The sequence below is a fragment of the Pseudophryne corroboree genome, chromosome 1 (assembly GCF_028390025.1).
Source record: "Pseudophryne corroboree isolate aPseCor3 chromosome 1, aPseCor3.hap2, whole genome shotgun sequence".
NCBI lineage: Eukaryota > Metazoa > Chordata > Amphibia > Anura > Myobatrachidae > Pseudophryne > Pseudophryne corroboree.
In genome coordinates this window covers 1,201,274,360-1,201,296,944 of record NC_086444.1, presented here as the reverse complement: position 1 = coordinate 1,201,296,944, position 22,585 = coordinate 1,201,274,360, and the positions used below count along the sequence as shown (strand labels likewise).

Here is a 22,585-nt window from a genome sequence, read left to right as displayed (position 1 = left end):
GGCAACTATTTCACTGACTCACTTCTCAACTCTTTTCATTGCATCCTACATCTCCCCCACAGTTACTTATGGCTGGTTGCAGGGTATTACAATTACTGAAGGCTGGTTGCATGGCATTATTATTACTGGTGGTTGGTTGTTGGGCATTGTAGTTACTGATGGCTGGTTGTTCGGCTTTGCAGTTACTGGTGGCTCGTTGTTCAGCATTACAGTTACGGGTGGCTGGTTGTTGGGCATTGCAGTTACTAGTGGTTGGTTGTTGGAATTGCAGATGTGGATGGCTGGTTGCTGGGCATTGCAGGTACAGGTGGTTGGTTGCTGGGCATTGCAGTTACTGGTTGCTGGGCATTGCAGTTACTGGTGGCTGGTTGTTGGGCATTGCAGTTACTAGTGGTTGGCTGTTGGGCATTGCAGTTACTAGTGGTTGGCTGTTGGGCATTGCAGTTACTGGTTGCTGAGCATTGCAGTTACGGATGGCTGGTTGTTGGGCATTGCAGTTACTGGTGGCTCGTTGTTGGGCATTGCAGTTACTAGTGGTTGGTTGTTGAGCATTGCAGATGTGGATGGCTGGTTGCTGGGCACTGCAGTTACTGGTGGCTGGTTGTTGGGCATTGCAGTTACAGGTGGCTGGTTGCTGGGCATTGCAGTTACTGGTTGCTGGGCATTGCAGTTACTGGTGGCTGGTTGTTGGGCATTGAAGTTATGGATGGCTGGTTGTTGGCATTGCAGTTACTAGTGGTTGGCTGTTGGACATTGCAGTTACTGGTTGCTGAGCATTGCAGTTACGGATGGCTGGTTGTTGGGCATTGCAGTTACTGGTGGCTCGTTGTTGGGCACTGCAGTTACTGGTGACTGGTTGCTGGGCACTGCAGTTACTGGTGGCTGGTTGTTGGGCATTGCAGTTACTGGTGGCTGGTTGTTGGGCATTGCAGCTACTGGTGGCTGGTTGCTGGGCATTGCAGTTACTGGTGGCTGGTTGTTGGGCATTGCAGTTACTGGTGGCTGGTTGCTGGGCATTGCAGTTACTGGTGGCTGGTTGTTGGGCATTGAAGTTACTGGTGGCTGGTTGCTAGGCATTGCAGTTACTGGTGGCTGGTTGTTGGGCATTGCAGTTACTGGTGGCTGGTTGTTGGGCATTGCAGTTACTGGTGGCTGGTTGCTAGGCATTGCAGTTACTGGTGGCTGGTTGTTGGGCATTGCAGTTACTGGTGGCTGGTTGCTGGGCATTGCAGTTACGGGTGGCTGGTTGTTGGGCATTGCAGTTACTGGTGGCTGGTTGCTGGGCATTGCAGTTACTGGTGGCTGGTTGTTGGGCATTGCAGTTACTGGTGGCTGGTTGCTAGGCATTGCAGTTACTGGTGGCTGGTTGTTGGGCATTGCAGTTACTGGTGGCTGGTTGCTGGGCATTGCAGTTACGGGTGGCTGGTTGTTGGGCATTGCAGTTACTGGTGGCTCGTTGTTGGGCATTGCAGTTACTAGTGGTTGGTTGTTGAGCATTGCAGATGTGGATGGCTGGTTGCTGGGCACTGCAGTTACTGGTGGCTGGTTGTTGGGCATTGCAGTTACAGGTGGCTGGTTGCTGGGCATTGCAGTTACTGGTTGCTGGGCATTGCAGTTACTGGTGGCTGGTGGGCATTGAAGTTATGGATGGCTGGTTGTTGGCATTGCAGTTACTAGTGGTTGGCTGTTGGGCATTGCAGTTACTGGTTGCTGAGCATTGCAGTTACGGATGGCTGGTTGTTGGGCATTGCAGTTACTGGTGGCTCGTTGTTGGGCACTGCAGTTACTGGTGACTGGTTGCTGGGCACTGCAGTTACTGGTGGCTGGTTGTTGGGCATTGCAGTTACTGGTGGCTGGTTGTTGGGCATTGCAGCTACTGGTGGCTGGTTGCTGGGCATTGCAGTTACTGGTGGCTGGTTGTTGGGCATTGCAGTTACTGGTGGCTGGTTGCTGGGCATTGCAGTTACTGGTGGCTGGTTGTTGGGCATTGCAGTTACTGGTGGCTGGTTGCTAGGCATTGCAGTTACTGGTGGCTGGTTGTTGGGCATTGCAGTTACTGGTGGCTGGTTGTTGGGCATTGCAGTTACTGGTGGCTGGTTGCTAGGCATTGCAGTTACTGGTGGCTGGTTGCTGGGCATTGCAGTTACGGGTGGCTAGTTGTTGGGCATTGCAGTTACTGGTGGCTGGTTGCTGGGCATTGCAGTTACTGGTGGCTGGTTGTTTGGCATTGCAGTTACTGGTGGCTGGTTGCTAGGCATTGCAGTTACTGGTGGCTGGGCATTGCAGTTACTGGTGGCTGGTTGCTGGGCATTGCAGTTACGGGTGGCTGGTTGTTGGGCATTGCAGTTACTGGTGGCTGGTTGCTGGGCATTGCAGTTACTGGTGGCTGGTTGTTGGGCATTGCAGTTACTGGTGGCTGGTTGCTAGGCATTGCAGTTACTGGTGGCTGGTTGTTGGGCATTGCAGTTACTGGTGGCTGGTTGCTGGGCATTGCAGTTACGGGTGGCTGGTTGTTGGGCATTGCAGTTACTGGTGGCTGGTTGCTGGGTATTACTATTACTATGGGGCTCATTCCTGGGCATTAGTATTACTGATGTTTGATTGCTGGACACAGGGGTGTATCTACCCATTGGCCAGGATGGCACTCGCCAGGGGCGCCAGGCAAGGAGGGGGCGCTGCCTGGCTGTGCCACCCGCGGCCAAAGGGTAGAAAAGCAGTACTGTCAGACTGTACCTGGTGAGAGTCTGTTACTGCTGGAGTGGCACCGGTGTCCGGCAGCACCGCAGTTGTAATCAGACTCAAAATAAACTACAGCTCCCAGCAGCCCTTGTTGCTGGGAGCTCCCGGCAGCAAGGGCTGCTGGGAACTGTAGTTTATTTTGAGTCTGATTACAAGTGCGGTGCTGCCGGACACTGGAGCCGCGCCGGCAGTAACAGACTCTCACCAGGTACACAGCAATTGTTATATAGCACAGTGCTATAGATCTATTTGTTGTTGAAGATAATAAAAAAAGTGTCAGTGTTTGGGAGAAGGGACTGTAGTACCTGGAAAATGACACGATTTTCATGCATGTTAGATGTAAGTAAATAGTAAGTAAGTAAGTAGTAAGTAAGAGAAAACTTTAACTTGTTACGTGTAATAAAGAAAATACATATCTTACCTATTTCAAGGCCAAGTTCAAGGAAATGTATATCAGTTAATTGTATAATTGATCATTTTATCTTGGAAGTTAAGACACCCTGATGTTTCTTCTAACAGGAAGCACTTCTACTATCCGACTGATGGTGTTTGGTTAATGGCTGTGTCCATTTAAGCATTTCATTCAGGATGTAGTCAAGATGTCGGCGTTTGTCATCCCGGCGGTCGGAAAGCTGACGCCAGCATCCCAAAACTGCTCGGAATGCTGATGCTTTCATCCCAACATAGATAGCGATGCAGAATGCCAAAATCCGGATCGAGTTGGTGCCAAAGTCTCCACTGACAAGCCACGTGGGAGGGTTAGGGTTAGGCTGCGATGGTGGGAGGGTTAGGCTGCAGGGAGGGAGATTAGGAAGGGTGGGTTAGGGTTAGGCACCACTGAAGAGGCTTTTGGGGAGGCAGGTTAAGGTCAGGCTGTGGGAAAGGTGGGTTAGGGGGAGGGATGGTATAACGTGAATACGAGACACTACTGTGCGGTGTAATGCGAATAAGGGACACTACTGTGCGGTGTAATGCGAATAAGGGACACTACTGTGTCGCATAATTTGAATTGGAAGTACTATTGTGTCCACGCCCTTCCCCCAAAAGTCCATGCCCCATTTCCAATACTCAGACTTTATTCCAAATGTTTGTAGGGGGGTGCCAGCCCCTTACTTTGCCAGGGGCACTCGGACACCTAGATACACCCCTGGCTGGACATTACTATTACTGTTCCTTGTTGCCCAGTGGCTGCTGAGAATTAACATTACTGGCTTCTCTTTAGATATTACAACAGCTGATGACATTATTGGACATTGTGATTATTAATGCTGGTATTATGACTGGGCCCCAGTGGCACATTATACCTATAGGCTGAAGGACTGCAGGTCCCCCAGTAAAATCCACCACTGCAGTGAGCCAGTTGCAGTCTGTAACTGCACTGGCTTCACTGTGACTGGCAGCGATTTCCTATTGGAAGTCCTACCTGCTAGTCACCCGCAGGACAGGCAGTCCCATTGGGAGGTGTTTCCTACCTCTGGGACTGCCAGACATCTCTCCGAATAGCAGAGAGCTGGCTTCCTGTAGGAAGCCACCCCCTGTCTGATCGTTAGCCCAATCCAGCTTCTATGGGCTGCAGCCAATGCAGTCCATAGAAGCCGGGGGGTTGCGCATGCACAGTCTAGCAATCTTGCCGCCTATCAGCTCCATTATGCAGGTGCCAGGACCCAGCCGGGTGTAGGGGCACTCCTCCTCCACACCAAGCAGCATGGCCAGCGGTAGCCCTCCTCCTCTACAAAGGTAGGAGCCATCGCTACTGGGCACATATGATATTTTGGATCGGATTTGGTTTTGGATTTGGATTTCTTGAAAATTGATTAAAAAAAAACAGCTATTATCATGTCATTTTTACCTATTTTTGTTCCTACAGTATTATTACCATCAATAACACTCAATTCCAGTAATTTCCAGTCAATTTTCACCACACTCTCCTGTGTGAATGGCACCTGAAATCCTGAATAATAAATAAATAATAATGAGTGGGGGGACTTACAAGCAAACCAAAACTCGGATTTTACATTTGAGTTCCGACACGAGGGACGCTGCAAATCGGGACTTGGTTTGGCTCGGATCCCCTAAATGCGGTGACTTCGGATTTATAAAAAAACGAAGCGCACATCTCTAGATATTATTGGGTATTACTAATTCCAAGTACAAATGGAATCATTTTGGGCACCACTTGAAGTTTTGATTAGCCTCGTGGTTGCTCAGCTGTATACGGGATTGCAGTGGCAGCCTCAAAAACGCCCCTCAAACATCTGCATTTTTCCCTTCATTCTCCGTTACCTCCCCCAAACAGCCCCTGACTGTCAATCACTTTGCCAATAAATCCTCCTTGCGACCGCAGTCGCAAAACCATTGCGGCACATACGCCGTGGGACTTAGATGTACTAAATTGACACTGCGTGGACATCTACTGTAGCTACTGCTGGTATACCCAACTGCTGCTGTAAGCCCCAATGGTGATCCCAAATCTATTACCTGTGCAATACTAATACAAATATGCAGTCATTTTCCTTTACCTGGCACCCCTCTACTCTCAAATACCTTTGGGTTACAGCGCATACTGACTTTTCCCATCTCGTTGACGACAATTTTAAACGCTTTTTCCACACACTTCGCCCTGAACTCAGAGAATGCCAAACGTCTCTTGTGGCTCAGCAGGCTTAGCGTGGTGAAAATGAACATCCTCCCTAGGGTCAGAGCCGGCCATAGCTATAGGCAAACTAGGCAATTGCCTAGGGCATTTGATATGCCCAGGGGCATCAGCAGCTTCTGCTGATTAAAATGATATGCGGCATGCCTATATTCTGTGTGTAGCATTTCATATGCAGATACAGCCACAGTCTCACACAGTATAAAGGCATGCTGTATATCATTTTAATCAGCAGAAGCTGCTTGTGCATCCTAGCCACATAACAATGCAAATAAGATGCATTTTCATTAAAAAAAATGTGCCCGACGTTAGCACTGAGGCAAGATTTATGAGGACACATCTGTATCCAAGCAGAGGCAGGGGTCACAGTGTTAGTGGAAGTGTGAGTGCTGTGTGCATGTGAGTGGGTTGATTGTGCAGTAGTGTTTGGAATATGTGTAAGGAGCATTATGTGTGTCATGTAAAAATGCATTAATGTGCAACATATGTATAAGGGGCACTATGTGTGTCATTATGTGTATAAGGGCATTAATAATGTGTGGCATACAGTATGTGTAACAGGGTACTACTGTATTTGTCATTATGTGTATAGGGGCACTAACAATGTGCAGCAAATGTGTAGGGGGCACTATGTGTGTCATTATGTGTATTAGGGCATTAATAATGTGCGGCATATGTGTAAGGGACATTATGTGTAAAAGGGCATTAATAAAGGTCGTCATAATGTGTAAGCACATTGGGGGTAATTCCAAGTTGATCGCAGCAGGAAATTTTTTAGCAGTTGGGCAAAACCATGTGCACTGCAGGGGAGGCAAATATAACATGTGCAGAGAGAGTTAGATTTGGGTGGGTAATTTTGTTTCTGTGCAGGGTAAATACTGTCTGCTTTACTTTTACACTGCAATTTAGATTGCAGATTGAACTCACCACACCCAAATCTAACTCTCCCTGCACATGTTATATCTGCCTCCCCTGCAGTGCACATGGTTTTGCCCAACTGCTAAAAAATTTCCTGCTGCGATCAACTTGGAATTACCCCCATTATGTTTAGAAGGACATTAATAATGTGTCTCATATGTGTTAGGGGCATTACTGTGTGGCATTATGTGTTTAAGGTGCTCTTCTATGTGGTGTTGCGTATAGAAAGGGCACTACTGTGTCGTCTAATGTGAATAAAGAGCAATAGGGTGTAGTGTAATGTGAATAAGGAGCAATTCAGTGTGATGTAATGTGAATAAGGGGCTCTACTGTGAGGAGTAACGTTTATAAGGTAAAGTGATACTACTGTGGGATGTAATATTAATTATGGAAACTATCGCATGATCAAATGTAAATAAAGTGCAGTACTGTGTGGCGTATTTGGAATTGGGGTTACTATTGTGTGGCCATGCCCCTTGCCAGCAAAAACACACCCCTTTTTGGGCTGTGCGCCAAATGTGCGAACTGTTCCTATTTAAAATATAGGGGGTACAAACACCAAAATAAGGACTGTTATGGCTGAGGGGTGATGGTTCTGGGAAAGAAGTGCAAGGTCAGAGGCGGAACCAGGGGTGGTGCTAGGGGGCACCAGCCAAAATCTTGCCTAGGGCATCATATTGGTTATGGCCGGCTCTGCCTAGGGTTCTATATCTCTTAAGGAGATATGGGTTCCTGATCGAGCATATGTTCCCTGCTCTTCCCAAATATGCTAGAGACTGGGTGGGTGACTTGCAACTTGCGTTGGATGACGATGAGTGGACTAGGATTTTCCAGAACACGTTTGCTAGCTCTGTGAGTTATTCTGTGATTGAGACTCAATTTAAGGTTCTCTCACGCTGGTGCAGATGTCCTCAAATGCTGGCAAAGATGTTCCCTGGGGTGCCTGAAACATGTCGGCGTTGTAATACAGATGTTGGCTCCCCTCTTCATATTTGGTGGGATTGTCGCCTCCTGCGGCCTTTTTGGGAACAAGTGATATTAAATACTAGGTTGCTAACAGATGTAGAGATCCCTTCCACTCCCCCTTTCTTTCTTAATTCGTACTCCGGCTCTCCGACCTTATATAAAAATTATTTATTGAAATTCCTCAACAGTGCTGTATAGGGATGCAGTTAATTTGCCGGCTGTCAGGATCCCGGTTGTCGGAATACTAAAGCCAGAATCCCGACACCTCTCACAATGCCGGAGCCAGAATCATGGAATGGGCAGGAGACAGTCGTCGGAATCCCGATAGTCAGCATCCCGACCTATGTAAGTATAGCGCCTGGGTTAGGTTTAGGGACGGGTTTTATTTTTAGTTTAGCCACCCACGGGGAGGTTAGGCTGGGAGAGGGAGGGATAAGTTTAGGTGCAGGGAGGGTGGTTTAGGTTTAGGCACCACCGCAGGGAGGTTAGGGTTATGCACCATAGAGGGAGGTTAGGGTTAGGCACTATAGAGGGAGGTTAGGGTTAGGCACTATAGAGGGAGGTTAGGGTTAGGCACTATAGAGGGAGGTTAGGGTTAGGCACCATAGAGGGAGGTTAGGGTTAGGCACTATAGAGGGAGGTTAGGGTTAGGCACTATAGAGGGAGGTTAGGGTTATGCACCATAGAGGGAGGTTAGGGTTAGGCACCATAGCGGGAGGTTAGTGTTAGGCACCATAGAGGGAGGTTAGGGTTAGGCACTATAGAGGGAGGTTAGGGTTAGGCACCATAGAGGGAGGTTAGGGTTAGGCACTATAGAGGGAGGTTAGGGTTAGGCTCTATAGAGGGAGGTTAGGGTTATGCACCATAGAGGGAGGTTAGGGTTAGGCACCATAGCGGGAGGTTAGTGTTAGGCACCATAGAGGGAGGTTAGGGTTAGGCACTATAGAGGGAGGTTAGGGTTAGGCACCATAGAGGGAGGTTAGGGTTAGGCACTATAGAGAAAGGTTAGGGTTAGGCACCATAGCGGGAGGTTAGGGTTAGGCACTATAGAGGGAGGTTAGGGTTAGGCACCATAGAGGGAGGTTAGGGTTAGGCACTATAGAGGGAGATTAGGGTTAGGCACTATAGAGGGAGGTTAGGGTTAGGCACTATAGAGGGAGGTTAGGGTTAGGCACTATAGAGGGAGGTTAGGGTTAGGTACTATAGAGGGAGGTTAGGGTTAGGCACTATAGAGGGAGGTTAGGGTTAGGCACCATAGAGGGAGGTTAGGGTTAGGCACCATAGCGGGAGGTTAGGGTTAGGCACTATAGAGGGAGGTTAGGGTTAGGCACCATAGAGGGAGGTTAGGGTTATGCACCATTTAGGGAGGTTAGGGTTAGGCACTATAGAGGGAGGTTAGGGTTAGGCACTATAGAGGGAGGTTAGGGTTAGGCACCATAGCGGGAGGTTAGGGTTAGGCACTATAGAGGGAGGTTAGGGTTAGGCACCATAGAGGGAGGTTAGGGTTATGCACCATTTAGGGAGGTTAGGGTTAGGCACTATAGAGGGAGGTTAGGGTTAGGCACTATAGAGGGAGGTTAGGGTTAGGCACCATAGCGGGAGGTTAGGGTTAGGCACTATAGAGGGAGGTTAGGGTTAGGCACCATAGAGGGAGGTTAGGGTTATGCACCATTTAGGGAGGTTAGGTTTAGGCACTATAGAGGGAGGTTAGGGTTAGGCACCATAGAGGGAGAAGGTTAGGGTTAGGCACTATAGAGGGAGGTTAGGGTTAGGCACCATAGAGGGAGGTTAGGGTTAGGCACTATAGAGGGAGGTTAGGGTTAGGCACCATAGAGGGAGGAGGTTAGGGTTAGGCACTATAGAGGGAGGTTAGGGTTAGGCACCACAGAGGGAGGTTAGGGTTAGGCACTATAGAGGGAGGTTAGGGTTAAGTTGCGGGAAGGTAGGGTTAGTGGGTAGAGGAGAACAGCTCCAACTCACCCTTATCGGCATTGCAGCCTTCGGTATCCTAGCATTGGTCTTCTGACCGCCGGAATCCCAAACGCCAACATATACTGAATCCGCGGTGAAAGCCATGATACCAGTGTGCTGGCATTCTACATCTCCTCCTACCATTAAGGAATGGTTCACTAGTATTGACATTACATGGCAATGGAGGACATTCCGGTGACTTCACGGTCACCCGGCTCCCTTGGCTGGAATTCAAATCCTCACAAACTTACCTTATTTCTGTTGCATGCGCTTGGGTTGTCTTCTCGTAGTTTTATAGCCTCGTGGTAGAATGATATGCTTATAGCAATTCTTTCCATATGTACTATTAGGCCTCCAACTCTTTCTACCTGTCACCCTTTTTCCTCCCTTTGACCCAGCGCCCCCCACACCCCCTTCCATCCCTTTTATCTTCTTTCTTTTGGTGTGTTGTTACTGTTTCTCTTTCATTGTTTGACTTGTCTTATGTGTTTTATTGTCATGTTTTGATTGAATTGTCACGGATATTTTTTTGGACACTTGATACATTTTCTGCATCATCTTTTGAAGTGTCCGTACCATGTACAGTTTTTTCCTGGCCAAAGTGTCCGTTTTGTGTCCTTTTTTTTTTTAAAGAACAAACATACATAAAAAAATAAATAAAAATGTAAAAAAAAAAAGGTATATATATATATACACACACACACACACACACACACACACACACACACACAGTGTATTCTTGTTTTTCATATCAAATTTAATTATAGCATTGTTGTTGTTTTTTTAAACTGAATATATAGGACCTGATTTGGCAAATTTGGAGGAAAGCTGTCCTAGTATACAGCAGTTGCACGGCCGGTGACGGCCTACTGTCCTTCTCGTGACCATTCTTGGACCGATTGGTTTTTGTGTCACAGCAATCAGCGACTTGTTATCTTTCCTGGTAAGGATCACTTGCTGTGTCATCACGGCCACCACGAGAATGGTGCGGGCAACAAAGAAACATTGTGTGTACATAACAAAGGACAGTAACACAACGTCATGCAACATTTCTAGAAATCAGATAAATCCAGATAAAACAACACGCAGCGTAAAGGCTTCTCAGGCTGCCAGGTCCAGGCCCGTTAAGCTTTGGTCAATCTCACCATTATCATTCTTATTATGTAATATTTCCCATAGGATAAATAAGTGCAGCACTTTCACCATTATTTATTGTATAAATGTGCGGCGCAGTTGGGTTTGGAACCCTTCAGAGCCACGACAATCCCCAGGAAGATATATTTACTGACCTACGCTATGCCATCATATCATTTTCTTACACTATAACTACTCAGTGCTGGAAAAATCCTATATAATAAAAGGCTAACGCTGCTCCTCACCTCTATGGCGGAAATTCAAGTGTTTTGTGCGATGGCGGCCACTAGATGGCACCCAACGGAACAATTCAAGTGTTGCTACGTTCAGAGGTGCACAGCCGGCGGCACTGACATTACTGTTAGCTTGTTTCGTTTTTTTCTGATGGGCTGGTAACTAGGTGCACCAAGGTTTATTAGCATAAACTCATCTATTGTTCTCAGCTTCAATACAATACAGCGAGAACAATACATCAGGGGATTAAGTCCAACTGCCCTGGCTCACTTAATCCTATTAAAGGCCAAGATGAAGATGGCTCCATCTGTTTACCCAGGGTCGGACTGGCCCACAGGGGTACCAGGGAAACCACCGGTAGGCCCCACTGCCTGAGTGCCCACTCCTTCCTCTAGGGATCAGGTTCCAGACTGTGCACTTGTATTATACATGGTAGATATGTTGCATTACACTGCACAAGACTATTGTGTATTTCAAGCCTCTGTGGAGGCCGGCCACACCCCCTTTGGAGGCTGGCCACACCCTTAAGTATGGGCCCCTATCACTGCAACCCCCCGGTGGGCCCTTCATGCCCCAGTCCGACACTGTGTATACCTAATGGTCAATTAAGCGAAACATAACTATGGGGCTGATTTGGTCCCAGACGAAGTCCCGATTCAGGGACATCAGTAGAGATCAGAGGCGTAACTAGACTTTGTGGTGCCCTGTGCCACCAGAGAGAATTGGCGCCTATCCCCTCCCCCCATTTTTTCAGTAGGGACATAAGGCGCATTCCTCATGGGGAAGAGGCATGACAAGATTGATCCCGGAGAAAGCCCATGCTATGATACCCCTTCCCACATTTTATATTAAATATATATATGTATATTTATAGACCACTACAAGAAAATGGATTTGGACACAGATCCTCTTTATACCACATTCAGGCACTTAACTTGAGAGCTCGTTGTTATTCAATTACATTACCCTTTATTAAATAACACATTTCACTATACTGCCATACCCAGGATTCAAACTGTAACCTTTTGAATTCAAATCAAACACCCTACTCACTGAGCTATTTGATCCTGCATAAGGACTATGAACACTATATGAAGCTACTGGTACTTTGTAAAGAAAATAATCAGCATTGCAATTGAGCAGATCTATGTAGTGTGCAGCCACACATCCAATCTCTTATACCGCATTCAGACCGCAAATGCCGGATCCTACCCGGTAAGACAAACGTGTACTTACCGGGTGGGATCCGGCATTTGCGCTCCGCTGCTGGCTTTACGACCCGGCAATATACCGGGTCCCGGCAATATACCGGGTCGGTTGCCATAGCAGCGGAGGGAGCAGCAGCAGCATGGGCGGGGGTTGAGGCGGCGCCGGGAGATGAGCTCATCTCCTGCGCCGCCTCTCCATATGCTGTGAATGGGAACCGTGTCGCATCGACACGGCTCCCATTCACACCGCACCTGACCCGGTAATCAACCCGGGTAAAACCCTTCTTTTTTACCGGGTTGAATTACCGGGTCAGGCGACCCGCTAAATCGTCAAAGGACCTTTCACATCGCACACTGACCCGGTTCGACACGGCAATATGCCGTGTCGATACCGGGTTATTTGTGCGATGTGAAAGGGGTATTACAGTCATACACTACATAGATCTGCTCAGCCGCAATGCTGATCACTTTTTCACAAAGTACAAGGTAAGCTTCAAATAGAATTCTCTAGCTTAGAATTATCTACCTTTCTATGCAAGGGCAGATATCTCAATGTATAGAGTGTCTGACTGCAATGCCACAGGCAATGGGTTAGAATCCCGGGTATGTTAGCATCTTGAAATGTAACAAAGGACAGTGTGACTGAATAACAAAGAATCTCAAGTTGAGTTGATGAACATTGCGTAGGAATTAGCAACAGAAGGGATCAGGGTACGAGACAGCGGTGGTCGGGAGATGCTGGGCTTCAAAAAGGGAGAAGCTGCAAGTGAAAGTAATAATTGACAAGAGCCGCCAAGAGCGTCCCCTACCTAGCAGAGCTGTATGCAGTTCCCCCTCCGCACACACCTAATTACGGCCCTGGTAGAGATATCCCTGGGAACAATGTCAGTACAGTATATTTTGTATTTAACATTGGAAACAATAAGATACTGTAAACGCCCTGCCTGCTTCACTGTATATTTTGCATGCACATAGGGGGACATGTACTAAGCAGTGATAAAAGTGTAGAAGTGAGCAAGTGGAGAAGTTGCCGATGGCAACCAATCAGCATTGATGTAACATTTAGAATTTGCATACTTTAAAAATATACAGAGCAGCTGATTGGTTGCCACTGGCTCACTTCTCTACTTTTATCACTGCTTAGTACATGTCCCCCTAACCAGGGGCGGATTGGGAACAAAAAGCGGCCCTGGAAAAATTTGTACTAGTGGCCCCACATGGGCAGCACCAGAGGTGTAAGGTCTAGCCATGGGCCATGGCAGCAGCACCCTCCCCCCAAGACTTTCCAGATAGTGGGCATGTCCAGCATCAAGGGGGAAGTTAAAAGGAAATAAAATTAAATATTATGAGCACATTATATGATACACCTTCAGAATTTAGGAAACTATATAATTCTTTAGAAAGATATATTTTCTTGCTTATTACACCAACCGTATCCCAATCACTATTCACTCAATCTTATATGTCAGCCAAGCAGGCAGACAAAGTATACACTAGATCATCTGCAATCACAGGCTAAGTGGCAAAGTCATTTTCATATATGCAAATTGTTTAGCATCTTATTCATTATGTCTATAAATAGGACCACATGTCCTCAAACAAAACAGGCCCCACGGGTGCGTCAGCCCACCGGGAATCTTCCCTGTGAACCCTATGACCAATCCGCCTCTGCCCCTAACTGACATATAGAATGGACCCAATACTCACATAGTGGCTGAACTGAAAAGCCGCCAACTCAGAGTTTACAAGGTCAACTCCAGACGATTTTACACTCAAGATATACAGGACCTGAAGATTGCCAAAGGAGACGGGTGGAGGTCTCAGCTCAATTCATAACCCGGAACCTTGTTCAGCAGAACAAATGATCAGGTCACCACCAAAACCGTATAACTGGATATTGGAGAAGAAAGGATATTGAAGGAAACATTGTCGAAATTATTTTATTATCCTTAATATATATGGCGCCACAAGGGTTCTGCAGCGGCTAACACAATACATAAACATATGAGCACAACTCCCTTGCAGCTAGCTCATCTGTACAGTATGTGACATGTCTGTCCTACAGGTTTATTCGTAGGGTCATCCACAGTGGTTCTGCCAGCCTTAGCTGCGCCAGAGAATGTTCGCGCACATCCAGGCCAGAACCCAGCAACCCAGACAGTAACCTGCCCTGCCTGACCCCACCTTTCCAAAACAAGGTGGTTTGGCGTACTGGAGGAGATAGCTTCAGCTGGAGGAGGCTGGGAACCTGATACGACTTGTCACGAGGAATATGCAAGGCATATTTACATATTCAGACATAAGTCTGTTGTTTGCACAGCACTCTCCCTGTCTGCCAGCTCCCAGGTGTTGTCCTCACCTCAGACACTCAGGAGGGAGCAACCAGAGTTTCCCCTGAAACCTGGCCTCAAAGTTTCTGAGCGGAGAAGCAGGAGCGCAACCTGCTCTGAGACGGCTGTCTTTGTGATCACATTGGTCGGAAGTTCAATTTTTTTACTCAGGTTATATTTTCAGATAACATTCATTTATTGACTTGTACAAGCGCCATAATGCCACTTTTACTGGATATCCTTCTTTACCTTTCCTGTGCTTTTCATCCATTTGTCACTATCATCAGGGGGATTTATATTTGTTGTTTTGTGATATGACATGAAGCTGCAGTTTTGCGCTGAACGACCAGGGGAGATGTGTCTTATCCCAGGGCAACCAAATGAAACATACCTGATGATATAAATACAAGACTGAAAAATCCAGAAGGTACCCAGAAAGATGACGAACAGTAATTCATCACAGTTGCAAGATATATTAATAAATTATAGTATCAAGAGGTAGAAAGTTCCTTTTATAGAAAAAATGTACCATAGTGTACAAACAGAAAGCAGATATAAGCAGCAGTCTGTACCAACTGTTGTGCAACTACATATCCCAGCATGTCCTATAACATCATTTTTAGGATACATAATTTATACACTAAATGCACAATACTATACAAATAATACAACATTTAGAACAGTAATTAGCAACGTTTGGCTCTCCAGCTGTCAAGGCATGCTGTGGCTTGTAGTTCCCCAACAGCTAGTCAGTCACATGCTTTACCATCATGTTTAAAGTCATAATGTCAACACAGTTCAAATGCTTTATCTAGCATTACAACTGCGTTGGCTTTTGACACTTTCACTATTGACATACTGAGTCTGTAGTGATCGTCCTTGTAACTCACACATTGGGGGTAATTCTGAGTTGATCGCAGCAGGAAATTTTTTAGCAGTTGGGTAAAACCATGTGCACTGCAGGGGGGGGCAGATATAACATGTGCAGAGAGAGTTAGATTTGGGTGGGTTATTTTGTTTCTGTGCAGGGTAAATACTGGCTGCTTTATTTTTACACTGCAAATTAGATTGCAGATTGAACACACCACACCCAAATCTAACTCTCTCGGCACATGTTATATCTGCCTCCCCTGCAGTGCACATGGTTTTGCCCAATTGCTAACAGAATTCCTGCTGCGATCAACTTGGAATTACCCCCATTGTACATGAATCCCATCGATACTGTTTTGAACATGTTACACTGTATTCCTTGGTAGATGGTGAGGTTCTGCTGAAAGGGCTCCCCCTGGTGGTTGCTCTCCTGTTTTACATAATTACACAATAATGGTGAAAACAGACAGACAAAGGTTAATCAAGTAACACTTTTCCCAAATTCTGTGTTCTTCCAGAGGAATTCAAATCCCTCTCTCCAGTATGGGAGGCAGACACATCGCCTCAGGTTCTTGACCATATTGGGGCATATTTTAAAATTTTCCGCTTTTATACCCGATAATTATAATTTCTTACAGGCACTGTTCGTTGCAATAGAAAAATGAACATTCGCCTGGATGTATTAATAATCACATTCAGGGCCAGGGCCCAGAAAGGGGCGCGTCCCAGCGATGTGCTAGGAGTGATAGCAGTCACTTAACTTCTCTATTGGGACCCTCATTGTTCTATTGCGCAGATCACGAATGCGCAGCTGCCATTTCCAGGGAGGGTTCCTGGAAGAACCCTCTCCAGGAACGTTTTGCAAAATGTAGCCCATAGACTACCGCCATCATGAGATGGTAAATCTGACAGCTTTGCAACCCCCGTAGAAATTGAGGGACATTAGCAGTTATGGAGATATGTGTTGCGCTCCCTAATTCATACTCTGGGGTGATAACATTTTGCAGGTGATACCAGTTTTCAGGGCATATGCAGCAAATATTGAATGAAAAATAGACCCCTCAGTGAGGTAAAAGTCCTTAATGAATCAGCCCAGCAGCTACTATTGCAGTAGAAAAGAGCACCCCCTGGTGGCAGAAATCACTTTGTGCAATTGCAATGGGTGACCCTCGTCTTTTGCACAGTGCAGAGATCAGGAGACAAATCATTTTATTGACTTAAATCAAATGTACTAGTTAATGTTACCTAGCGCTTAGAGATTTCTCTGTAGTGCGCCTATGTAGCACTGCTTACCGCCATCCCCATAGACCTCTATCTGAACTGTGTAATAATGCAATTTATCAGACTTCCAGTTGTTGGAACGCTGCAAACACCTGTTTGACAGTGACACCACTGCCATAGGCAAATGCGGGGGGGGGGGGGGGATGCCCAGAAACCCCCCCTCCTCCCAGCCAGTGGCTCTAATTATGACCACAATAGCAATAGTATATAATAATAATAATAATAATAATAGTAATATTATTATTATTAGAGCTAGAGCCATAATATGCAGTATAATGGAGTGTGGATCTGAGCATTCAATCAGTGCACTTGACCAGAGAGACCAGAGAGCAGCTGCCAGATGGAAGAGACAGGAGACTTACCATGAAGAGGGAGAATGTGTGCTTAGAAAGCTCAGTTTTGTCTCCTATTTTATTTATGTATATTTATTATATGAAGTTTAACCTTTTCCTGACCAGTTATTTACATGAATTAAATGTTTGATACAGCCTTTACTTTAGACAGGAGGCAATCAATTTGATGGCTGTCGGGATCCCAGCGGCCAGGATAACGATGCCGGAATACGCCGACTGATGAAAAGCAGGTGGTCGGCATCTCGAGCGATGTCCGGAATCCCACCCGACGGGGAATAGATTAGTGTGGCGACCTAAGGTCGCCACCAGGCCTGAAGCGTGGTGAGCACAGCGAGCACGCAAGGGGACACACTGCGCTCACCGTCGGTATTCCAGCGTCACTCTGCTGATTCCCTTTAGACCATCTATAGTTTTAATTATTAATAATGTATTCCATACACTGTCTAGTGTATACAGGACTAATATGTGTATATAGGTCCAGGGTTAGGTTCATCTGCCGCTCCCCTAGACTCCCAAGTTTGCTCCGGTGCTCTGCACAGCAGGAGATTGTGGATTGCATTTGGAAACCCCCCCTTCCTGTACACATCCTGCATTTTCCCCTGACTGCTATATAAGTGTGAACTGAGTGTCGCTTCCAACTTTTGTGGCTCACCTGTTCCTAGAAAACTATGGCGGCGTATGCATCAACGCTTGGAGAGAGATAACGTGGAGAGAGATAAAGTACCAACCAATCAGCTCCTAGCTGACAGTTAGGAGCTGATTGGTACTTTATTTCTCTCTAAGCTTTGATACATACACCCCCCTATGAGCAGGTGAGAGTCTTGATTATCTCTCTGAACATTTGTGTATTTAGGCTTCTCTGCACAATAGAATCCTGTTCTTAAAATGAAATAATTATTTCTAGTATCCACATGTACTACGCATTGCATCTGTGATGCGATACATCACACCACTTTGAGGTACATACCAAAGTTAATAACGCCGCAAATGATCCGTTTGTGGGCCTAATTCAGATCTGATCGCAGCAGCAAATTTGTTAGCTAATGGGCAAAACCATGTGCACTGCAGGGGGGGGGGGCAGATGTAACATGTGCATAGAGAGTTAGATTTGGGAGGATTATGTTGTTTCTGTGCAGGGTAAATACTGGCTGCTTTATTTTTACACTGCAATTTAGATTTCAGATTGAACACACCCCACCCAAATCTAACTCTCCCTGCACATGTTATATCTATTGGGTAATGCCATTGGGTACAAGCTCCGGAATGTATCACATTTGGGAATGCAGCCAAAACTCTGATGGCATAGGCACCATCCAATCCCACAGTACGTCTAGTTGCTTTTCTCTGCTGTAATTCCACATTGGACGATGACCTCACACATGCGGAGAGGAAGGTTATAGGCCAACACAGTTCAAAGATATGTGAAAGAGCTTGAGCTGCAGGCCACATTTCCTGAGGAAGAGGTAAATTGAGAAACGCGTAGAAGTGGCAGCTGCAATATCCACTTCTGCTGATAAATGCTATCTTATATGGGGACTCCTGCAAATGAGCAGGTAGCATAACAATCCTTACCTCAATTTATCAACACAGAGAACACCAGTGTGTTTGTTAGCACTTGTGGAACTGATATTCTGTCAGCATACTGGAAAACATGGAGATTATTTAAAATCTTGAAAACACCTCGTTTAGGTGAATTTTATTCTTTTTGGCACGCTTATCACAATTCACTGGACCAGGGTTTTAAATCTCCAGTATCCCCAATAGGTTGTTTTGATGACTGGAGTTGACAATCGCTTCCCTGGACGATGCAAATTGGGTTACAATTTAAAAAAGTGCAGACAGAGTGGGACAATTTTCACCCATATGCTGAATTCTAGCTGCCGAGGTGATTTTGCTTTGTGGCTACAGCATACGCACTTGTTCTAGTTCATAGTTCCTGGCCTCACAAGCTGCCAGGAACTGGCCAGGCTGAGCAAGGCTTAGCTTACGCAGCCTGGCCAAACTTGCAACCATCGCAACCGATGGTAGAGATGGTGATCCAAGGCAGCGTCTACGGACGTTGCACTCGGATCGCAAATGCAATGCAGCATTTTGATGGACAGAATTGCAAAGCCGCTTGTGTGTGGCTCTGCAATTCCGTCCATCTCTGAACCAGGCCCTTCATTCGGTCATTAAACCCGTGCCCATTGGTTAGACCGGGCATTAAGTCTGTGCCCATTTGTTAGGACAGGTGCTAGGCCGTGATCTACAGCTAATTCAGCTCCCATACTTTGTGTTTTCCCACCAAAAGTGCACCAGGGTTTTCCCTCTGAAAATTGAGTGTTTTTATTTCTGTCCACGTTCTTTCCAGGCGCCAGTGGACCTTGCACTCTGGTGAAAAATCTCAGTCTCCACCTAGTGAGCAAGCACCCATAGGTGAAACTCGGGATCTAAGACCAAAAGTGCCAATGATGATCTACCACTACGTTCCCACTGTATCAAGCAGGGACCTTACAGATCACTTGTCTTGTCCTTTTCTTTTGAGATCCATTTCATGGTCCATATCATGCTGAACTGAAGGATCATCCTAGCAAGTCATTTTGGTATGGTGAACACCCTGCAAGGAATTGCATCTTAAATTTTGTGTAGTCGGCCGCAGGATCTGGACGATGGACAAGATGTGGAACAAGATGTGGAACACCTATTAGAACCCCTCCTGATGACAGCTCCAGTACAGACTCATCCCCAGATGTGTAAGGACATAGGTAGTGTATCAAGTTGTCTGGAGAAGACGTCATCAGGGTTACGCAGCAGGTGATACAGCACAGCAAGGAAATGTGCCAGGAAAGCTAGCTCAAGAAAACCTCTGTAAACTCCTGAAGGACAGGCCAGCAGCTTGGACATTATGCCAGAGAAAGTCCATGGAGTGACCAGAAGAAGATTTCCCCAGAAGCAGCCACTTCAATGATGCAGCAGGTGGAACATAGTTTGAAGCTCTGGCTCAAGGTGGTCGAAGAACTCTTGTGTTGAGCTCTGTGAGGAGATTTTCCATGGAAAGAAGACCAGATGATCGTGGGTGGCTGAGCCCAGTAATGGGCTGAGGAAATCAGGGAAAGGAGCAAAAGTGCCTGCTGGGATCTAGATCGCAGGTTTCCATTTTATTTGGGCAGGGGTCAAATGGAAGAGATCCCTGTGTGCAGAAGTACCCAAGTGATGGAAGTGCCAGCAGCAGGGACAAGTGTTGGATGGCTATGTGATGGACCTTTCTAGGTCCAGCTTTACCATTAGGCAGCTGCCTAGGTTGCCAGTATCTGAAGGGGGGGGGGGGGGGGGGGGGGCAGTCCTGAATTTTCTTATAACACAATTAAGGATAACTCTGAGAGATGAATCCGTGTTAAACTTAACGCAGATGTTGTCTGTTGAACTTCTAAGATGCTACCTCAAGCATATCTTGGTACATTTTCTACTTTAGCAGCCCTTTTTTAAATCTGTGGTGTAGGGATTGCCATTTGTTGGCTGCCCATCGATGGTTGCCATTGGTTATAACCATCGATGACACTTAAACCATCTATGGTGAACCATCGATGGTTTGCATCACTAGATCGCCACCGCTGGTAGGGGCTAGCCGGGCCGCAGGCCAATAACAAACACAGAGGCAGGGCTTAGAAGGTACCTGGGGGTGAGGCTAAGCTCCATGGTTCTACTCAGCCATCCCTACTATGGTGGCTGCTCATGGTAACGAAAATGGAGGGACCATAGCAGACCACCACTTTTTTAGCACTCACGATGGGATCTTACTCATAATGTTTTCTCATTGCTCTTGGTTCCCCCGTACATAATATACTCTAACTAACAGTGCTAAGTGCAAGTTATGGCACCATGTAAATCACCTCATAAATATATGTTTTGTATGCCTTTTATTTATTAAACAAGGGTACCCCAATGTCTGCCCAACGTCTTCTTGAAATTCATTGTGAGTTACATGATGCTTCTGTTGCAGTATGTCTGACAGGCAAAAGAATGATATGTATATACTAGAGATGTGCACCGGCCACTTTTTGTGGTTTGTGTTTTGGTTTTGGATTCGGACGCGTTTTGGCAAAACCTCCCTTAAGAATTTTTGTCGGATTCGGGTGTGTTTTGGATTCAGGTTTTTTTTTTTTTTTAAAAACCCTCAAAAACAGCTTGAATCATAGAATTTGGGGGTAATTTTGATCCCATAGTATTATTAACCTCAATAACCATAATTTCCACTCATTTCCAGTCTATTCTGAACACCTCACAATATTATTTTTAGTCCTAAAATTTGCACCAAGGTCGATGAATGACTACGCTAAGTGACCCAAGTGGGCGGCACAAACACCTGGCCCATCTAGGAGTGGCACTGCAGTGTCAGACAGGATGGCACCAGGGTCGGACTGGCCCATCGGGGTACAGGGGAAACCACCGGTGGGCCCCACTGCCTGGGGGCCCACTCCTTTCTCTACGGATCAGGTGCCAGACTGTGCCCTTGTATTATACATGGTAGATATGTTGCATTACACTGCACAAGTCTATTGTGCATTTCAAGCCTCTGTGGGGGTTGACCACACCCCCTTTGTAGGCTGACCACGCCCCTAAGTATAGGCCGCTACCACTGCATTTCCCCGGTGGGCCCTTCATGCCCCAGTCCGACACTGGATGGCACTATAAAAAAATAGTCCCCAAACAGCACATGATGCAGATAATAAATAAAAAAAGAGGTGCAAGATGGAATTGTCCTTGGGCCCTCCCACCCACCCTTATGTTGTATAAACAGGACATGCACACTTTAACAAACCCATAATTTCAGCGACAGGGTTTGCCACACGACTGTGGCTGAAATGATTGGTTGGTTTGGGCCCCCACCAAAAAAGAAGCAATCAATCTCTCCTTGCACAAACTGGCTCTACAAAGGCAAGATGTCCACCTCCTCCTCATCCTCCGATTCCTCACCCCTTTTACTGTGTACATTCCCCTCCTCACAGAGCATTAATTTGTCCCCACTGGAATCCACCATCACAGGTCCCTGTGTACTTTCTGGAGGCAATTGCTGGTAAATGTCTCCACGGAGGAATGTATTATAATTCATTTTGATGAACATCATCTTCTCCACATTTTCTGGAAGTAAACTCCTACGCCGATCGCTGACAAGGTGACCGGCTGCACTAAACACTCTTTCGGAGTACACACTGGAGGGGGGGCAACTTAGGTAAAATAAAGCCAGTTTGTGCAAGGGCCTCCAAATTGCCTCTTTTTCCTGCTAGTATACGTACGGACTGTCTGACATGCCTACAGTGATGCTGTCACTCATATAATCCTCCACCATTCTTTCAATGGGGAGAGAATCATATGCCGTGACAGTAGACGACATGTCAGTAATCGTTGGCAGGTCCTTCAGTCCGGACCAGATGTCAGCACTTGCTCCTGACTGCCCTGCATCACCGCGAGCGGGTGGGCTCGGAATTCTTAGCCTTTTCCTCGCTCCCCCAGTTGCGGGAGAATGTGAAGGAGGAGCTGTTGACGGGTCACGTTCCGCTTGACTTGACAATTTTCTCACCAGCAGGTCTTTGAACCTCTGCAGACTTGTGTCTGCCGGAAAGAGAGATCCAACGTAGGTTTTAAATCTAGGATCGAGCACGGTGGCCAAAATGTAGTGCTCTGATTTCAACAGATTGAACACCCGTGAATCCTGGTTAAGCGAATGAAGGGCTCCATCCACAAGTCCCACATGCCTAGCGGAATCGCTCCGTTTTAGCTCCTCCTTCAATCTCTCCAGCTGCTTCTGCAAAAGCCTGTTGAGGGGAATGACCTGACTTAGGCTGGCAGTGTCTGAACTGACTTCACGTGTGGCAAGTTCAAAGGGTCGGAGAACCTTGCACAACATTGAAATAATTCTCCACTGCGCTTGAGTCAGGTGCATTCCCCCTC

The 22,585-nt window shown here is 46.5% G+C and overlaps 2 protein-coding genes across 2 annotated transcripts; both read right to left on the bottom strand.

The window, feature by feature from the left end:
- Nucleotides 1-759: 759 nt before the first annotated feature.
- On the bottom strand, nt 760-1,587 carry LOC135051352 (uncharacterized). Its single transcript, XM_063957398.1, has one exon. It carries the CDS (start codon nt 1,585-1,587, stop codon nt 760-762), a length of 828 nt encoding a protein of 275 aa, XP_063813468.1.
- A 113-nt stretch (nt 1,588-1,700) lies between these two features.
- On the bottom strand, nt 1,701-2,138 carry LOC135051339 (uncharacterized). The gene has a single exon (XM_063957393.1). It carries the CDS (start codon nt 2,136-2,138, stop codon nt 1,701-1,703), a length of 438 nt encoding a protein of 145 aa, XP_063813463.1.
- Nucleotides 2,139-22,585: the final 20,447 nt, after the last annotated feature.

Coding starts and splice junctions, on each gene's coding strand:
- LOC135051339 (XM_063957393.1), bottom strand. CDS start 2,138: ATGCCCAGCAACCAGCCACCAGTAACTGCAATGCCTAGCAACCAGCCA.
- LOC135051352 (XM_063957398.1), bottom strand. CDS start 1,587: ATGCCCAGCAACCAGCCACCTGTAACTGCAATGCCCAACAACCAGCCA.